Source organism: Toxotes jaculatrix, chromosome 8 (assembly GCF_017976425.1).
Source record: "Toxotes jaculatrix isolate fToxJac2 chromosome 8, fToxJac2.pri, whole genome shotgun sequence".
Classification (NCBI taxonomy): domain Eukaryota; kingdom Metazoa; phylum Chordata; class Actinopteri; family Toxotidae; genus Toxotes; species Toxotes jaculatrix.
The window spans coordinates 28,035,729-28,056,261 of record NC_054401.1 but is presented as its reverse complement, the minus strand read 5'-3'; the positions used below and the strand labels follow the sequence as shown (position 1 = coordinate 28,056,261).

Here is a 20,533-nt window from a genome sequence, read left to right as displayed (position 1 = left end):
GCTTTTTATGTTCAGGCAATTTATTTGAGAAATAAGAAGCACTTCAGTGTAGCATGCCGACACTGGGAGAAGTATGTTAACACTCACTATTTGATTCTTGTTATTTATCTGACCAGAGTTGCTTATTAACAGTTAGCTTTGTAGTTAAGTGCCACACACACACACACACTGCAAAATACATCTAGATTTAATGTTGTCTATGTGTTGCATTGCGTGTGACTATCTAAAATCAATCAGGATACAATCTGAATATGAAAAACAAAAAACAGATTTGGGGTGGCAGTGTGACCAAGGCCAAAGAGTGATGAGTGATAAGACTATGATGAGTTCTATGGCTCAGAGAGTAGGAGTACCCACCACATGTCCAGGCAGGTGGAGTAGTCTGTGGATCCCAGCAGGACATCTGGAGGTCGGTACCACAGGGTCACCACCTCATTGGAGTAGGTGTGGCTGGGGACTGACTTGGCCCTGGCGAGGCCTGATGGGAAAAACACAACAACATGGTCTCAGAAAGCATTATCATTAAAATGACCTTTCCCGGGGCTTCTGAAAACAAAGAAGAAAACTGGAAAGGAGAAACCATACTTCAATGTATCCTAAATAAGATGAGCAGGAAGAATCAGAATAAAAATAATATTTCTGATGAATATGAATAAAAATAAAACAGACAGAATAAAATAAAGCTAAGGCAGAACTGTGTTGCAAGGACATCAGCCTCAAGATGGTTTATCATGTGCAGACAATGATCTATCTTGAGTTCATATTCAATAAAAGCTTAGTGTGTGACAAAGGTGAAGTACTTTGTTAATAAATCATACAACATGACTAAGTTAGGCTGACATCAGCAACACAATAACTGCCAAATGAATCAGCCAACACACCATGTACGTGAAGAAAAGGTAAGGTCACAGACACATCAGGGTTCATCCTCCAATGACCATGAATATCCACAGCAAATGTCACTGAAATGTAGTCGTTTATTTCACTTGAGAGAAGCACTGGAGCAAAGCCTGTGTGGTTTTCAGTGTGTGAAATACCTCTCTATATTCCACTCTGCACTCATTGAAGGTATCATATTGCAAACTGCTCTTATCTAACCTGTCTTTGGACTGATTCCTGTACACTGAACTGCAACAAGTGCACCTCTTCAAATGCAAATCATGATGGAAGACCTTTTAGGTTTCACTGAGAAACCGTGTGACGTGTATCAGTCAGGCATCAAAACTCCTGTTTCCATTAAATGGATCAGACACCATTTGCCATTTTTCCACTGGACTGTGGTTAAAACTTGGTGATAGTACAGGTACAGCTACATCTGTCTCTGAAAGACACATCAAGTGCTGAATTTTTAAACCTTCTCCACGAACTCCATGAGCTTCTCCAGGCTGTTCTAACCCCATTCCAGCATTTATCTATGCACTGACACAAACCCGGGTTAGTTAAGTATCTGGTGTCAGTCCTTCCACGGCAGCTAATGGTAGAGCAGAGTGCAGATGCAGTAAGCTTTAATGAGGCTGGTGGCATTACCTCTTTGTCTCTTCCCGAGTGGTCGGAGGGCTTAATTAAAGCATTTAGCTTGGTAAAAAAAAAAAAACAGACTTCCTGCCCTGCTGCTAGTCCCCTGTGTGTGGGAGGAAGAAGGGCAGAGGGGAGAACAAATGAGATGAGGGAGGTGGTATTTAACATTTCCTTGTGTTTAAACACCCACAGGAGAAAGGAGTTTCAGCCAGCATTCATCAAGGCCAAGCACTGTAATTTCCACACACTGATCTAAAGTATGCCATCAAGCCGTTCACACTGAGAGGCTATCATTTCCACTGTATGTGTGTGTGTGTGTATGCAGGGGGTTGGTGTGTGGGGATGTGAGAGCGGACAACATCTACTCATCATAAAAGAAAGTGCAGCAGTAGGTGGTTGGCTTGTTTGTTACATGTAGCACAGAGTATAAAAGGAACAAAGCAATGTCTGGAGCGTCTGGGTGAAATATCACAGAGCTGTTTGTCTGCACCGCACTCCGCTTCACCATGTTTCCCAGCACGGATTCATGCCCAGAAAATAAGAGCCCATTCAGACTGACACAGTGTTAACTCACACTGGTCGTAGATATGAACAGGTCAACGTGCATTACAGAGCTGTCACTTTTTTTTTTTTTTTTTTTACAAAAAATTCACTGGAAGGAATTACATGTCATTTCAAATTTGTTCAAACTTGATTTTTTTTTTTGTACCAGCTTCTGGCCATAGCCCTGCTGAAGCAGGAGTGTGCCGAACAGAAGGCAGCCACACGTGGATTTACACTCGATGTTGCTCTGCTCCTCTGTGGTGCTTCCGCTGCCTCACCTGGGTGGTGGGCGAGCAGGTAGAGTCCATAGGTTTGTTGACATAGCAGCAGCCTCTACCCTAAATACAGTCCCTCGGGCTGAAACAAAGGATCTGAACCCCCGACCATGGATTGAATCATTACCAACGATAGCATGCAACAAAACCAGCCCATGCTCATCAACAAAAAGGCCAATCGCAAAAATGTGCAGAGTCAAAGGTGAACTCTGACCTGCGAGGCTGTCAGAGTCACCCAGAGAACACACCCAAACCGTAAAAACACAATGCTGAATTTATTCATGAAGTTATATGGGCTTGAACTGAGCAGCACCTTTACACTCTATATATTAACAACAAAACTAACTAACAACAATCCACAAATCAAATAGCAATAAAATATTAAAAGAAACTAGCAATATGTCATCGGGATAACCATATGCTTATTATTAGTGGTTTTGTTATGGGTTGTTACACACTGTCACTGTCTATTTAGTCAGAGTAAATTACCATGTCACCCAGTGCAACAGTGTGGCGCACACATAAATATTTGTAATCAGGGCACACTCATTGTTGAATTACATTCATTTTATGTGATTCAGCGGCAATTAAAAATAGAGAGTGTCACCATCCTTACCCTTTACTTACTGGAATTAAATACAGGTTCAACAGGATAAGGGAAAAGTAACACAGCAATTCTGTTTCTGATCTTTGGCTGCAGCATCAATAGTGTAGGTATCATGGTGTAGGTAAAAAGAAACAGTGTTAGACCCATACAGATACAGGCTTGGCTCAAATCCCACTTTGATAATAAGAAGCTGGTTCTGGTTTAGCTGGTGTTTTTTTCCTGTGCTTTGACATTTGGATCACCTTGAACAGTGTTTGCTAGGTAAGTTAGCAGCAACATGATGGTGGTGTGGACACCAAAGCACTCTGACCTTCCCCCTCAAAACCACACAAGTTCTAATGCAGAGGACTGTACTACTTCAAAGACCTGACCTATAGATTCATGCACCCACCCACACCCACACCCACACCCACACACAGTCAGCCACCTTCATCTCTTGTGGTTCACTAGTTGACCTACCATCCTGTCCAGGTAGCTGCTGGGGTGAAGGTCACCAGTGAATTATACATCACTGTCTCACACACTGCAACAGAGGTCACAAAATATACTTTACGGTGGAAGAGCTGGGCGGGATGAACAGGCACAGAGACAGGGACTGAAATAGTCTCTGTCCCCAGGGGAAACAGCCCACTGTTCTTTTGAAGTTCATTTGGATTTTAAAGGCAGTTTGTTGCTTCCGCCTGCTTCTCCTCCTCCTCCTCCTCTAACATGCAGCAGATTGGGAGTTCTACAGTACGCTGCCAGCAGCTATTTAAATACTGTTTGAAATCATTCCACAGAGGAAAACAAAAAAACATATTCTAAACTAATTTTGACTCAAGGGCAGCATCAACCCCTCCCCACCCCCCCCTCCCTCCCAATGCAAAAGTGGAAAATGCATTATTTGTTGTTGTTAAAAGTTTTTAGACAGCATAGGAAAAGATTTCATGTCATTTACGGGTCACAGCAGCGGTCAAACCTGTCTCACATGGACAGAGCCTCATTTGTGATCTCCATTTAAGGGACCCATTTTAAACTGGATTAGCCTACCACGGCTATAAGCTGCTACAAGCTTTTTCTCCTGCATGTGAGCATGCCGATACAATGCTGATATCAAACTCCTTGACTAACTTCCGAAGACATTTCCATGTCTGAGTGGTGTTAAAGGCTGAAACATGCTTCTCTGGGCTGCATGTAGGCAAACAGCACAGGGCTCATTCTGAGGTCAACACACTTACTAGGATTCATAGGCTGTGGAGGCTTCACCATTTCCACAATAACACAAAGAACATAATGGCTTATTGGTAAGTCATGAAATCATAAAGTCTGGACTGATTCGGCTGCACAACAAAGCTTCCTTCTACTGTATTCACTCAGGCGAAAATACACACATATAATATGGATGAGGAATACAGCCCTGTCTGGCTGCTGGGCCCATCATTTTTTAAGAAAAGGGTCTGACTCTCTAAACTGACGTAATAGAGAGTCAGTCAGAGAATCACCTGCGGAAAATATTTTAGGTAGCTCTGTTATCGGCTATTTTTTATGTCTTAACTTTAACTATTTTATTATTTAAAGCTTGCCATTGCGACTTGCATTGATTTCATATTTTGGATACATTTGGCTTTTTTTTTTTTTTTCTTTTAAAGGAACAAAGGTTTTTGTGTAAACGGTGTGCCTCTTTGTGTGTGTGTCTGCACCACCTGCCACTGTCCCAGCTCATTTCCCAACACAAAGTGGACTGTAATGAGCTCTACATTATAGTAGCCTCCGTGAAAACAGTCAGGTCATTACCTACACACACACACACACACACACACAAACGCACAGTGTATTTTCCAGCACTTTATTTCAGTATGGCCTCAGGTTTGGGCAGAAAAACACACTGACGCACACATCACCAGCCATAATTCATCTAATGGCTTTCAATAGACCATCTGCAACCAAAAGTCCACAACCCCAGGTACACACACTCCAACAGCCGTGCACCAGCCCACACATCCCAGTGCTGCTGTGAGGGCTCGGAGTGGAACAGCACACAGGGGAGAGGCAAACAGTCTGCTCCGGATGCCTGAGACATTCCTCCAGCTCCATTGTCACATTGCTTCACTCCTCACACATCATTATCCCAGCAGCTGTTACTTTACAGCACAGCAACACTGATTCCCCAGAAAATAAACACGCACATCAGTACACATTAGCTAGCTACAGCTGCAGTCACGGACAGGAGACATACTAAGCTATCGTTCAGTTTTGTGTAATCCAACACTATGGTCCCACAATAAATGATTCTAGAGCTTGAGCTTCTAATGTTCAGTTTTCACTATTTTAACAAAGAAGCCTCATGTCCATGTCCTCAGACGGCTCCACAGCAATTACAGTGTTGAAGAGGTAAGACAACTCCGGCAAAGAGGAGACCCTTGCCAGTTCTGAGGTTCACATCCTCAGTCCTCTCTGTGGTTGGGTGGCTCTCAAACTGTTTCTGGCATGGCCCCCTTCAGAAGACAAAAAAAAAGTTCACTTTCTTTCCACTGATCAGTTCGTCAAAAACACCCTCCAGGATAATTCTGGGCTTTTACAACATAAGTCTTACTTGCACAGTTTTAGTCAGCGTTTGTGTCTGTTAAGATAACATTGTACTCGCAAAAAGAAATTGCTGAGATCTGAGAAACATGGTCAATCTGTTTGACTCTTTAACAGTGTTTCCATATTTTCAGCTTTAGAAAGGATCTGGTCAGAAATCAGAATGCTGACTTGATGATGTTAGGGAAAAAGTCCGACTCACTAAAGTAATTCTAAAGAGGGGAACGAGTTTAATTTAATGAAAGTCCAGCCAAAAGTTGTTGAGACACTTCACTCAAAATTATGTCAAGTAGAGGAAAAGTCAGATTAGCACAAAATTCATGAGGGTACATCCTCTGGGAACCATGACTGTCTGAACAAAATCTCACAGCAACCCATGTTGTAGCTGCTGAGATATTTTAGTCCGAACCAAAAGGGTGGACTGACCAACAACACTGACCTGTAAAGATGTTACGACCCATAGTTACATTTAATTGTTAGGTGACCTCTGGAAACCAGGATAGTTATGAAGGGTGGCCTAGTTTATAAAGTGAAATCAAACTGTGACCAATTCAGAACCGCGAACGCCCAACTACGCCTTCCCTATATGGTCATTGAAACTGGAGGACCAAGAGACCAACCTAGAGCCATGTCTCTAACTTATATACAAACAAGTCACTTTGTACTGTGAGTGAGTACAACATGCTCACTGGGTCACTTGAACGGACCTGAGCCATGAATACTGTTGCGGAGGCCTCCAGCGATTTAAAGATTCACAGGCATGTAGCAGCTTCACAGATTGTCTGGAAGAGGTTCTCTGAAAGACAAAGTCCCAAACAGGCACATCCAAAGCAGCATGGAGCTCTCTCACAGGCGTCACTTTGTATTTGAACGGACCTCAGATAAGGTTTCTGTTCGCTGACCACTGCCTGTGTTCCAGGTTGGTGATGGACACTGGCAGCATATGGCAGTGCTTCACGTGTGCACCAGCAGCCTTTCAGCAGGTTCATCGCAACTGCGAACATATGCACTCTCTCATGAGAGAAGTACGTGGGCCGTGAGCAATTCTCATCTGCTGCTTCATTCACTTCTATAATTATTGGCTTGTCATCAGAAAATTGTCTCAAGGCTAAAGTCATTTTGTGTGTGTGTGTGTGTGATAACAAAGTGTGTTTGTTGCCAGCACTTACATGTGTGAGTGTGTGTGTGTGTGGCTCCAGGAAGGTAGATAATAATAACAATAATTAGAATGTGGCTCACTTGTCTAGCAAAATGACTGTGCTTAATGTAGTCTTCATGTAGACGGCCTCAGTGAAATTCCCTCTGGTTATTATCAACAACAATGACAGAGCAGTGATTTCTATTTACAATAGACCTGACATAACATCATTGCTGTGGTAGCAGTTGTTTGTTGTAAATAGACAACTGCACACTTTAGTACTAAAATAAGTGAAATAAGTGTAATTGAATTAATTTTGTCCTAAGCTGTCAATTGGTTAAAATACCTTGAACAGGGTCTATTGTTACGCCCTAAAGTGGTGGTTTCCCTTTATGAGCACAGTTAGGTTTGCATTAAGTGTTTCACCAAAATACACTGAGGCCTAACAAGCATGTATTTTTGATCTAAATTGTTTAGATCCATGATTGCTAGTGTTCAGTCTTCTTTGTGTATAGTATCGCTTACATTTGCAGTTACATCCATCTGTGTTGTATGTTCAAAATAAAAGACACAAGCAAAACAGGGTCCAACTCTTACCACGCTGCTTCATGGTGCCACTGGTGGTAAATTAGGGATTTTTGGTTCTTTAGTCAACACAGTGTAAGAGGTAACGTCAGGAAGAAACGCCAGGTCCACTCTTTGATAGGTGTTTGTGTGCAGTGATTATGGTCCACACAGCTCCCCTACACAAACATTATAAATCACCCCCCCCACACAGTGTTTAAGTCAGCCTCAATTAGTTGTGTCCTTGATATGAAACATGTGGGCTCCTCAAAGCCTCATTTGTGTGTTGGTTGTTTGTGCAGCTCATTAAAAAGTGAGTAAACCCACAGAGGAGCAGAAGGGAGCATCTGGACCAACTCCACCACCAGCAGCAGGGATATGGAGGAAATATCAGCCCTCCCTGCTAAGTCAGCTAACGTTCTGCCCGATTACTCGTCTGTAAACATAATCTACAACTTAAAAAAAAAAAACAAAAAAAAAACTTCTGTGGTGTCATGGTAAGTGTTGAAAGGTTGTTGTTGTAGGATCCTGTCCTCATCTCGATAACTGAAAATTTTTCCTGAAAATTTTCTTGTCTTTCAAAAGCGATCAAATGTGCTATAGCTGCAAGATTAATGATGTCCATCTAATGAAAATGTATTTTGAGGTATAACAGGTCTATATGACTTCATAAGGAAGACTGAAGCTTTATACTGATATTTCAAATAATATAAAAATTCTGAATTTTAAATTTACAAACACATACACACACACACACTACTGCTGCATTTACTGTTGAAAGATAAACAACAAAGCCTGATTGTTGGAAGTGTTTCCATTTTCTAAACTGCTTATCCAAAGTAGGAGAGCACTGTCCAGAGCCGAGCACCTACGGGGCGAAACGCAGGATACACCATTAAACAATACTTACACTTTAAAGCCCTGGCAGCACAGTGAAACATTCATTATACCCAACAATAGAAAAGACTTGAGTGGAACAAAAAAAAAAAAAGTAATGATGATTTTGAAATGTCAGAGTCTTACCAGCAGCAAGGCTAAAATCCTGGATTTAAGTCCATAAAGTCATTACAGTTAAAAAGTGTTTTTCCCTTTGAGAGTTTTTTTTAACTGACAATCTGCAAATGAGATGCAGATAGGCTGAAGGTGGTGCTACAGGAAAACAGAATTATAAAATAAAGTCACGTAGAACTAGAATCCATTCTGTTGGACTCCACCTAGTAAGTGTGAATGTGAATGTATGTATTTGAAATATCTAAACCAGAGGTAAAGTGGAAATTTTGGCCTGACTGGTGCTAGAGTACAGGTCAGGAGGTCAGCTAGGTCTTTGAAGACTAAATGAAATCAGGTGAATAATCCTAATCAGCCAACTAGAGGCGACTACAACCGCTTCCACTATTGGCCACCACACCTGAGCACATCCAGCTGTGATCACAGGTGTGGTCAGACGTTCAACAAACTCAGAGGTCAGTGCAGCAGTGCTTTTCTCCCATTGATCTAGTTTGTTAAGAATCTTCTGGGAACCATGTACATCCATTATCAGTCACTGGCAGACAGATGGTGGTTGCGGTATCTTGCTCTGCACCACAGAGTTGGATGGAGAAACTGATGGATCAATGCACCACGACCCCCCCCCCCCCCCCTCTTTGTAGCCTCCATCCTACCAAGCTTCATCCCCACTGAGTGCTCTGCCACCTCTCATTGTACCTCTCAGACTTTTCTTTGTTTGATACTCTCCCTCTCAACCAGCGCCACTGGCCTCAGCTGTCAGCCGTTAGTATTCCTACTGCCAAGGCCTGGGACCACAGGGAGCCCTGGCGGCCACACAATCACACAACCACATATACACACACACACACTCCAACGGCCTTCACCTTCGTCATCTGGCATCCCTCAGGCAAAGGCTGATTCTGTGTTTTTGTGCATGTTTGTTGATGAGCACAGCTCCAGCGACAGACTAATAGGCCAGGGATTTTCATTCTTGCTCATTTGGTATTTTGTCCATTATTTTCTCCTTCTCATTTCCCTCGCAGTAATGTTTCTACACTAATACAAGGTTTGCATTATTGATGAAGCTGCCACCCTCCTCCTCCTCCTCCCATCTGTCTGGGCAGAGGGATGGAGGGAGGGTGGGATGGTGGAGGAGATGAATGGGTAGGGGAGACAGAGGGTTTGAAGGATTTAGGAAATGGGTGGCTGAAAGAAAGAGGGCTGGTGTACTAAAGACACTAAAGACACACTGGGTGGATGAATGGGTGGATGGATGGATGGATGGGTGGATGGATGTATGGATGGATGGATGAGTGGATGGATGGATGGATGGGTGGATGGATGGATGGATGGAGTGTACAAAAGGCTGAACTGTCAGTCTGTCTGCCCCCCAGGATGCCAGACAAGCCATGTAGGCAGTGTTTACTGAGCATGGATCCAAGCCATATGGTGCCACTTCAGGAGGGGTTCCTAACACACTCACACAAACATGCAGAAACACACACACACACACACACATACACGCTTACTAGGCTTTGACTAAAAGAGGAAAGATCAGTTGTAAAGATACTGTGATCTGGGACTAAATGTTGGACTGATGGACCAACAGACTGAACAAAGCTACCCTGATTCTGGGACCAAAAATCAGAACAAAAAGTCTCCCAAAAATCCCAGGTCTTTCTCTAGAAATCCATGACCTTGTAGTCTGATCCCGTTTTGACTTTTCACTGTGTCAGATTCAGCAGTTGCCGCCTTTACTTGGCTAAGAAAACAAGGAATGTTGTGTCCAATGAAATTTGCCAGTTAAACAGGCAGCTTGTGTCACTCTAGGTAATTGATGTCTTTTACTTCACCATGTTTGCAGATGTCGTCCATTTACGTGGGATAAGGAATAAAAATTCTGTCTTCCTGTCAGGATGTCATAACGTGGCCCAGATTATGTGTCAGTCATCTCCCACAGTGTCACACACTGAAAATGAGCAACTACAGCACCAGACACTCCTTTTTAATTCCCTACACCCTGCGTCTGTTGAGTCAGGCCATTCTCAGGTTGATATTTTGTGGCCTGATCCTGCAATTGTTAGGGTTAGGGTTAGCATACTCACCAAAGTCAGCGAGTTTGAGCTCTCCGGTGTCGCTGATGAGCAGGTTTTGTGGTTTCAGGTCGCGGTGAAGGATGTATCTCTGGTGGATGTAGGACAGACCTCTGAGTAACTGGAACAGGAACAGCTGGAAACACAAGTGAACAAAGAGAAAGTACACTTTTTAACACAAACGCACAAAAGACACTGCAAAGACAGATCTAATACGGAGGGTATATTTTGGCACATTAAAAAGTGCAGGTCTGCAGTGCAGAGAGGTGTGGAGAAAAAATATTCATCACCGAGGTAGAGCTGTGACTTCAGTCCAGTCTAAATGAGAACAGGCATGAACCCCCACATGTTATTTACAAATAGCTTAATGAAATGCTGTCTCCCTCACAAAGACGCACACACCAAAATCAATACTGAGCCATCAGTCAAGAACACAGCTTTCATTTTCCCCACTTGGGACTATTGAACAGTAATCGAACGGATGAGACGTTACGGCCTACGTTCTGATTTCACAGCTGAGTTCCTGGGAACTGCCGCATTGACCGGTGAAAGATAAATGAAACCGTCTAATACTGTTTCACAATTACTTCTTCAGTATATAAATCCTGACTTATGATGCATTTTTATCAATACCTGCCCGATAAAGAAATGTGTGTGTTTTTTTTCCAGCGGAGGAAAAGAAGACAGGGAGGTGACGGGCAGAAATGCGTGGACGGGTGTGACAGGGTGCGCTGAAATAACATCCAAACACGCAGAGCTGGGCAGGGGCTGCTGCCTCCTTTTCATTTTCTGTGAAGGGCGGCAAATCGATTGCACGGAGCATGACAGGATTGCTGACAGCAGAGGGCAGGAAGGCAGCGTGGCTAGAAAATTTTAAATGACTCAACTTTGACCCAGAGGAGTTGAAAAAAAAAAAAAAAAAAACACACACACACATTTTCATCCTTCACCAAATAATATTTGTCTCTAGCTCCAGTCTATGCTATCGAGCTCAGGAAAGTTGTTGGACTTTTGAGTTGATTATCCAAGCAATACTGAAAACTTATTTTTGGAAAACTGACCTTCTTATGCCAGTTTATGATGGATTACAGAGCAGCAGCTCAGTAGGTTGTTATAATGATCCTGTGGTGGACGTTGTAGAAAACCACTAGCTACTGTAACTCAATGCAGTTACATTTCTGAAAAGGCGAAACATTTTCATTGTTACTGTCCAAGATAAATACTACAAAACTAAGTACACTCCTGTGCTAGTGATTCAAATTATAATATATATATTTTATTTAGGTGTAGGGTATTGTGTTATTTCAGCGAACTCCAATGTGACATTGAATTCAATTTTTTAAACTTCTGTTCAAGTTCCAGTTCACTTTGTCACTCTGTCTTTGCTGAAATCTATTTAACTGCAAATTTTGTGTGCTTCATTCATGCTACGAGATTTGTTTGCACCTTGTGCAAAATCCTATGAACTATGAAAACGATGAATGACAAAAATAAAACCATGAGCTTATATCAAGCTAAAGTATTTCATCTGTAACAACTGCAGATCATTTACTGTGGTTCTTTAAAACAATAAAAGTATTTTTTTAAAAGCATGTCAGTATTTTTGCTGACAAGTCAAATGAATGAATGAATGAAAATGACTCCTGAAATTAAACACAGTCCCAACAGCTGCATACAGAGCTCATAAACCTAAACTGCATCCAAAAAACAAATCTAGTTTTTAATATATGCATACTCCGCAGTATCTGCGGCTGTTGGACACAAGTTTTTCCAACATGAATATCAACTAAATCCTAACACGTATCCAAAGTCAGAGCCACACTTAACTTGTTTTGTTTTGCCGCTGAGATATGGCAAATCAGACGTGTCAATCAACAAATAATGAGGCGCTGAAGATCCAGCGTTCAGTTTTATTCCAATTCCAGCATTTCGCTCTCATTTCTCTCATCTCATTGATACCACAGTCTCGGTCAATTAAGCGGACTGAAGCACCGTGGAGTCCAATCAGGGACAGGCCCTGTCTGGCATGTGGAGGCACCGGGTCAGTGGTTTACTATTCCTCCACTCAGCGGGTGAGAGATGAACTGCGGTGCAGGAAATTAGCATGGGAAATGTGTGTTTACTCATGTATATCAAACACGTTTCTGAAAAGCCTTGGCATTGTTAGAAGTGCAACTGCATGGTAATAAAAAAGAAAGAGAAATCTGTATTTTTTTTTTCTCTTCGGTCGGCTCTTTCATTCAAACATCAAAGTCTTCCTAAAAGGAGCTTTTTCTTTTTCTGTTTGGCTTCGACTGGAGACATCTCAATTCCATTTGCATCCTAATATTTGAGGAAAAGTGAAGTCCTGAGGGCGGTTTGAGGAGATTTAATACACAATAACACAATAACAGTCACTGGCAATACTACTACTACTACTAATACTACTACTACTAATAATAATAATAATAATTATTATTATTATTTCATTTTTTTCACTGACAGGCCAATTTTCAAGTTAAAATATGGAGGCCCAATCAATAATTGGCCAGATTTAAACTCTGACACACTTCAAATGAAAAGGAGGTTTCTGTCACCATCCTTCTTATAGTCAGTGGTGACCTGCTGACAGACATCTGCTTGCCAGACAAGCTCACTCAACTATAATAAGTGAATATGAGATGTCCATCTGGTTGAATGTATTGAAAGAAACCCTGCAGTTTAGGTGAGACAATTATCCACTGAAGCGACAGAACAAAGTGACAGAGACAAACAGAAAGAAAAAAGAAACACTACATAAATATCTGCAGGGAAGGCAGCAATGGTGAAGGGCAGAAAACAGAACATAGGAGCAAGAAGAGGGTCGGTCAGTCTGAAAATTCATGTTTCAATGTTTCATCCACAATGTGGATGTGTGAATAAGCGCTAACCAACTACACTTTTCAGGATTTGATAACTTATGATTATAAATCAACAAACTTGCAACCACTTGCACTTGGATGAAATAAATCACTTAACAAAGATCTGAAACGTCTAAAATTATACAAGTGCAATTCTCTCTGTTAGCAGCCAAAAACATAATTCTGCAGAGTACAGCAGAAAATGATATGTCTTCTGTCAATTAATGTATTGACAGAAAATTAGTTGCAATTATTTTCATTTCTTAAGAAAAAAAAAAACAAAGCCAAACATTCTGTGGCTTCATCTTAACTAATAGGGGTATTTGTTGTTTTTCTTTGTCATACATGTTAGTAAGTTAAATAACTTGTGTGCACATGGGATACAATTTGTACGTCTTGATTCATTTGTTGCCATGTTTTAGTTCATTTGTTTCCACGTTTTGGTTAATTCGTCCCCACGCTCTGATTAATTCATGAGCACCAGTGGGCCATTTCACTGCATTTACCATATCATCATAGGATGGTAGTGATATCCATATAATATGCATTTAACATTAGTGAACTGATCCTCATTGTAAAACCAGTGAAGTGTCTAACTTCACACTGTGAGCTTAGACATTAATGGGATACATTAATTAGCTGCATAGCAACAGAATTTTTTAGCGAAGTGATTCGATGTTTCCTACTGTAATGCACTCTGGGACTTAGCCTCTCTCCCAAAACTGTTAAGTATACAGTCTTGTACTGTTGTTGCATTATTTCACCTGCTATAGTAAAACTAGCACATCACATCAAAATGAGAATTTGTAGCTCTTTCATTGAAGAGCAATACCCCTGCAGGATCTCTTGTGTATGTGTGCATGTGTGAGAGAAAGCCTCTGTTTAATCATGATGCATTACTAGCTCATAACCGCAGGAGAAATAAGCTGCATGATTGTACTTAAATCAGCTATTAACATAATCTATCACCTGAGGAGTGACCCTGCCGCCTCAACAACAATCCATTCTCAGCACGCCAATAAACACACTGCCATTTTTCAAGTGATGAAGCACTCACTGCCATCGTACCCAAGGCAAACAGAACTCTCTATCTAGATAGGCATTATGAAAAAAAAAAAAAAAAGCTTTGGAGCAGACTGGCTCTGTGCTATCTATCAGCTGAATGTAGTGGAGTCTGGATCATTTGTCTGATATTCACTGAGCAGCAAAGCATGAGGCAAACATATCAAAGTGACAGCAGCGGACTGGGGTTCATATAGTTTCACTAGGGCAAAAAAAACCAAAACCTTGTAGTCAGGGTTTGGTTATGTTTAGGCACAAAATTTCTTATAAAGATGACTGAAACAAGCATGAGAGTCGGTGGTCATGCTAGCGGTTCTGTGCTGTACTTAGGCATAGCAGTGCTTTGAGCTAAATGCTAAATTCAGCATGCTAACATGCTGATGTTCAGCAGGCAGGTCTTGGTTTAGTGTTTAGCATGCTAGCATTTGTTTATTAGCACTAAAGACAGAATCCAGCTGAGGCAGATGAAAATGGGGGTTAGGGTTAGGGGTTAATTAAAAAGTTATTAGCAGTCATTGTCTGGGAACTTTGAATGTCTGGAACAATTGTTTGTGGAAATCCATCATGTAGAGGTCGACTGTACATCACAATCCAACAGAAAGAAATAGCCCCCAAATTTCCCACTTATAGCTTGCATTCAAATGTCTACGTGATTTTAATAAATCTACTGTGGATCACATGGTAAATACAAGGCTCATGGACATCCTGATAAGTAACTAACATCATGCAACGCTAACAACATCACACTACTAATGCCAACTGTCAAACTTTGCACAGCCACAAGAGTTCCTTATCAGGTAAACGCAGGTCATTTTTGGTATTTGAACAACCAGCCAACCAAAGCTGTTATTTTTCTGACAAGGACAAGTCTCGACCAACCTACTGACACGCAGAGACATCGCCAGACAGACTGATACTGTGAAATATAACTCTATGTTTGAATTCAAACTCTATCAATAATACATTTAAGTTCTGACCACCAGAGAACAGATGCATTTAGCACTGACAAGAAATCTGGCAACAAAAAATGCAGCTAAGAACACACATCTTTGGATTTACTGACAAATTGCCACAGCAGCGTTTTGCTGAAATGAGTAAAACAGGAGAAATCAGTGAGGGAGAGCTAAAAGGAAGGAGTGTTAAATGGAGTGAAAAGATTCTGCCATCTGCTCGCAGGCATGGAAAGATCCCTTATCTTTTCCACTAAGCATCTGTACAGTGTTGTCCTTAATGGCCTGAATCAAGAGGCCTGCACAGTGGAGCTGGCCACAGAGGACTATAAACTTCCAGATATGGTCAGAATTATCTTAGTTTTATGTTTTAATGAGCAGCCGTGTTGTACTGCAGGGCCTGTGTGTGTAAATACAGGTCTACTGAAACACCACTGCTCACACCAAAGAACAACATGGACTAAGTGTCTTTGATGTCACTCATATGTTTCTACAGACATATTCTGAAGTCTGAATTTGTTTCCTGCTTGTTGGCATCTTGACCATAAAATTACTAAAGCCACAAAATGCATCTTTGGTGAAGGCTGGATGGAGTGGGGAAATGTAAAGTAGCAACCACCAAAAGCAACTGAAAATTCAAACTAAATAGACCAATCAAACTAACTCAACAGTTTAACAAAATATCTCCTTCAGATTATATGAGACTCTAGTATATAGGACTCTGGTATATAGGTCCATATAAATTTCATTTCATTTGCAGTATATCCTACAGTTAATTAAAAAAAAAAGAACCAGAACATGTGATGTTTCCTCCTTATATCTCCAATAAGTAATACAAGAAATAATTATCTTTACACACCTATACACTGCTTATACCTTTTTTTAGTCAGTGCAGGTGTAGTCAGTGTTGGTAGAATAATGTTTCCAATAAAGAACAACATTATGTACTTGTACTTTAAACTAAATACCTTTTCCAAGAAAATCAGCAATTGCTTATGATATACCTAACTAAACTAAAATGAAAAATAAATTGTGACTCCAATTTAACATGTCTGAATGAGCACCCTGGTCACCTTTACGTTAGACTTCTACAATGTGGTATCTAGGAAAAATATATTAACTGATTAAATCAGTGTATTTGGAAAACAGGTGTGCTGTTAAAATTGATCATCAAGGCTGCAATTTATGCCCCACATTATTTGATATGACCTCTGACCTCCTGGTAACCACACAGATGAATTCGCAGTGAAATGTAACTGGTCCCATGGTGTAATGGTTAGCACTCTGGACTTTGAATCCAGTGATCCGAGTTCAAATCTCGGTGGGACCTTGTCCTTCGGGACGGCTGTGGCGCAGCAAGTTAAGCGTGTGGTTTTGGACTTTGGACCTCCCCAATCATTAACATTCTTCAGTAAGAGCTGATGTCAGTTACCAAAAAGCTATAACTGCGTTTCATTTGTCCAGAGGACACTGTCCAACAAACATTGTAATGCATTTTATCAAACTCAAACGATCATACCAAGCACAGAGTGAGGACCTGTCTCCATTTAAAAAGGCTGAATAACTGATTATAAGAAGAAGGTGTCTGTCTGAAATATCCCTACAATTCCCTTATTCATTACTACCTCAGCGAGGTACAAATCATTTTGTCCAGGCCCTTTTAGAGGATCTTTTCACAGCTTGAAGTGTGTTGAATTTCAACACTTTTCAGGAAGATCGGAGCACTGTTTCAGTGAGGTGTGAGAGCACCGACACTTTTGATAGTATCATGAAAATGGTTTAGTTATTTGTCCGATTATAAATTTGGCTCTTTTTACATCACCATTTGTCAGATCCTTGCTGTAATCACCTGCCCTTTACATCGACATGACACTGAGGACTAAAGTACTATCAGCAGCTTCCCCTGTAATGTAATTGTAAGAGCAAATGCTAGCTGTTACGCGGCTTGTAGACACGGTTTTTGTGGGTGTCAGTTTCCCATTGATTTATGGAGATGTCACTGAGACATGGCCCTTCAGCTGACTGCATATAATCTAATAAGAAGAGCACTTCAGCTGCAGTCGGGATGAGGTCATACTCACTTGTGTTCAATTAGAGAAGGGCAGCTAACAAACTGCAGTCAAGTGCACGGGGTGAGAAAAGTTAATGGTGCTGTACAACAATACAGTTGCCAATAGATTTTCACCTGGATCATTTAGTTCAAACCGAAACTTCAGTGCATTTTAAACTGCAGGAACACTTTGGTGCGCACACACACACACACACACACACACACACACACACACACACACACACACACACACACACACACACACACACACATAGCCGCCCGGTTCTTGACCACTAATTATATTAGCAGTGAGCGTCTGAGTGTGTCTCTAAATGTTAATCTGATCTAGCGCCAGCGGAGGCACTAATAGCTTTTATGTTGCTGATTAGTAAATAGGAGGATGGTTGAGTGACTGCATGTTCTCAGAGCCAATCATAAAATACACTCATACCAGACATTAACTCTCTTTATGGTGCCTATGTTCACATCAAAATTGTAAGAGCATGTACTGTCGAATTAAAGAAGTGTATGTTTTTTTTTTTATAAAGTCTATGCACCATGGGCATTTGAGAATAAAGCTGAATGCAGGAAATAGAATTTATAAATTAATCACAAATATTCATGCGTATAGAATATTTGATTTTTGCATATTTGGCTAAAATGAGTTTGAAATTCAATTTCTTTGTCTCCATGTTTCCTATATTTAATTTCAAATTAAAACACTGGTTCTTTCCAGAAGAACCAGTCAGAAAGGGGTAACTGAATTTGGTCTTGGACCTTTTTTTTAGTCAAATTCTTTTCTGAAAACTGTATAAGAACATTAAAAAAAAATCACTGAGGCCTGTATGAACTGCAGGGGACAAGCAAAAAGAAAACTCCATTGCATTGTTACTGGTAACTAAGAAAGCAGAAAAAAGGGTAAAATGTCCACCATGACGGCTGAGATGTGATTTGTGTCAGGACATGGTACAATTAGACTTGTGGACATAACAAATGCAAATGATGGAAGGGATAAACATGATTATCATTAGTTGGTTAGTTAGTTAGTTAGTTAACTAACGTAGAAAAATAATGGTCTCAAGGAGTTTGGGAGTGGTGGTTCCATCAGAGTAAGAGATTTCAATACTAATGAAAAAGAGCTTTCTCTATCAAACACACACACACCAGAGTCTGGTGGTGGTGATTATTTTAGACTTATTTTCTTGTAAGAGGCCTGAATATTAGACCTGATCCCTGATGTCTGCACCCCGTTCTCCCATTAACACAGCCAGCACATTAGAGTCCATAACTCATGAACAACAGAAGCTTGATAAAGCTGGTAAACTGTGAGTTAGTTACTCCAGTGGAATTCGAGTCTTTCTAAGTCAAGATGGGGCTGTGAACGCGTGTGTGTGTGTGCGTGCGTGTGTGTAGAGGCACTTTCTTTCATGAAGTTTTTATACTCTGATACTGTTTTTATCACTATGATGATACTTTTTTTTTTAATCATATTTCGTTTTGATGTCATTTGAATCTATGCGACTGTGATGTCTTTTTTTTTTTTTTTTTTTAACTCTTAAATGCCAAATCTCCTGTCTTTAGCCCTGGGTGCTGATAAAGAAACCTTGAACAAACCTCTGAAGAAACATCAAACCCAGTGAGGATCCCCTCAGATGGAACAAGGTGGTTTGTGTCTGATGATAGAGGAGCAGCCCGTTTCGTTTTAATGTTGTACGTGGGACCTGCTCTGCAGAAAAAGCGATGATATATACTTTTCTGTTTCATAAAATCCAACTTATTGTAAGGGTTGTAAAATACATGACTATTTTCAAACATTTTTCACACCTTTGCACACCTTAGTCCACCCCACAGAGCGCTTCTCTGTTCTGCAGCCTTCACCTCTACTCAGGGTTTTGTTGTATCGGGATAACCTGGCTGGCTTTCGTTTCTATTAGTACACAGAGTTTGGTGACATCACTTAATTTGCCACATTGTTCCATCAGCTTTAACCCGATCAGAGGTCTAAGCAGACAGAGGTTGTGGGTGAGCACAGCCTTTGATGCCATCTTACACATTTGTCTACATGACTCTCACACAGTCATGGCTTTCAGTCCGACTGAGGGTTGCAATTCATTTCCCATCTCTCTCTCTCTCTCTCTCTCTCTCTCTCTCTCTCTCTCTCTCTCTCTCTCTCTCTCTCTCTCTCTCTTTCTCTCTCTCTCTCTCTCTCTCACACACTGTCTCTCCCCTCATTTCCTGTCATCTCTGACTATTTACACCATCAGGGGGGTCTACTCAAACTAAATTACACAATGTGTGTTCATGGCAACAGGGCAGCTGTGGCTCAGGTGGTAGAACTAGTTGTCCAGTAATCACAGGGCTGACAGTTCAATCCCCTGCCCCTCGTGTCTGTGTGCCACAGCATCCGTGGGCAAGACACCGAACCCTGGGTTGACTCACCAACACTGAATAAATGAGTAAATGGAACATGCCACCCAGTGCAACAGTGTGGCTCACTGGTGTGCTTCTGAGTTTTTGGACAACAATGGCCCAAACTAAACGGTTGTCTAGACATTTCTCTCTGACCCACAAATGTCATCTGATGGTGACACATAAGGAAATGTTATGGTCGCCAAAGTTAGTAGGATTTAACCTCTGGAGACCATGAATGTCTTCACCAAGTCTTTGACCGACTGACAGATGGACCTAGCCAACGCTGACTGTGCTGAATTTGAGTTGCTTCTAAAATGTATTTTGGCTGAAGTGGAACACACCCTCACCCTGCTGCATTTACTCCGCTTCATCATCCACTTAGCTTTATTAGACTGATAATAATTAGCTTACCAGCTCAGCGCCACCTGACATTGTGATGTCTTTAACGGCTACAGCCACAGTCCAGTTTGATTCTGTTGGTAATCGCACCGAGGATTTACTGCACTCTTTGAGAACTGACAGAGATAATGAAAAAGTTTCGATATCAGGAGAATGAAAATGCCGTGCTCGCTGTGATGGATCATTACAACCACCGTATTAATGCTGGGTAGCTCGGTGCAGCCTCCGTCACATGACTGCACAGGAACAAAGCCACACAAGTGCTATAATCAGATTAGAAATCACAGCTCAGGCATCTCACCTAACAAGTTAGCCAACAAAGTCCGCGGGAGCCAAGCAACACCTCACCGTGGTCTCTCCGAATAATCCTACATTATTCATGTGAATCTCAATGAGGCTGCTGTTAGCAGCAAAAACACATATTACTTATGTAAATCCTCAGTGGCAAAAAAGTACAAGCTGTTATATAACAGATGTAGTCTGAACTGTCACCT

At 41.3% G+C, this 20,533-nt stretch overlaps 1 protein-coding gene and 1 non-coding gene across 5 annotated transcripts in view; one reads left to right on the top strand and one right to left on the bottom strand.

The window, feature by feature from the left end:
• Positions 1-20,533, bottom strand: part of cdk14 (cyclin-dependent kinase 14) — a 153,336-nt gene that overhangs the window by 75,458 nt on the left and 57,345 nt on the right. For all 4 annotated transcript variants that reach the window (XM_041043469.1, XM_041043470.1, XM_041043471.1 and 1 more), the window contains 2 exons: positions 10,300-10,423; positions 358-478 (listed from right to left, as the gene is read on the bottom strand). In XM_041043469.1, the coding sequence (XP_040899403.1) occupies positions 358-478; positions 10,300-10,423 (245 nt within the window). The remainder of the gene's footprint in view (positions 1-357; positions 479-10,299; positions 10,424-20,533) is intronic.
• Positions 16,437-16,508, top strand: trnaq-uug. The gene has a single exon. It is a non-coding gene; the product is annotated as a tRNA-Gln (tRNA).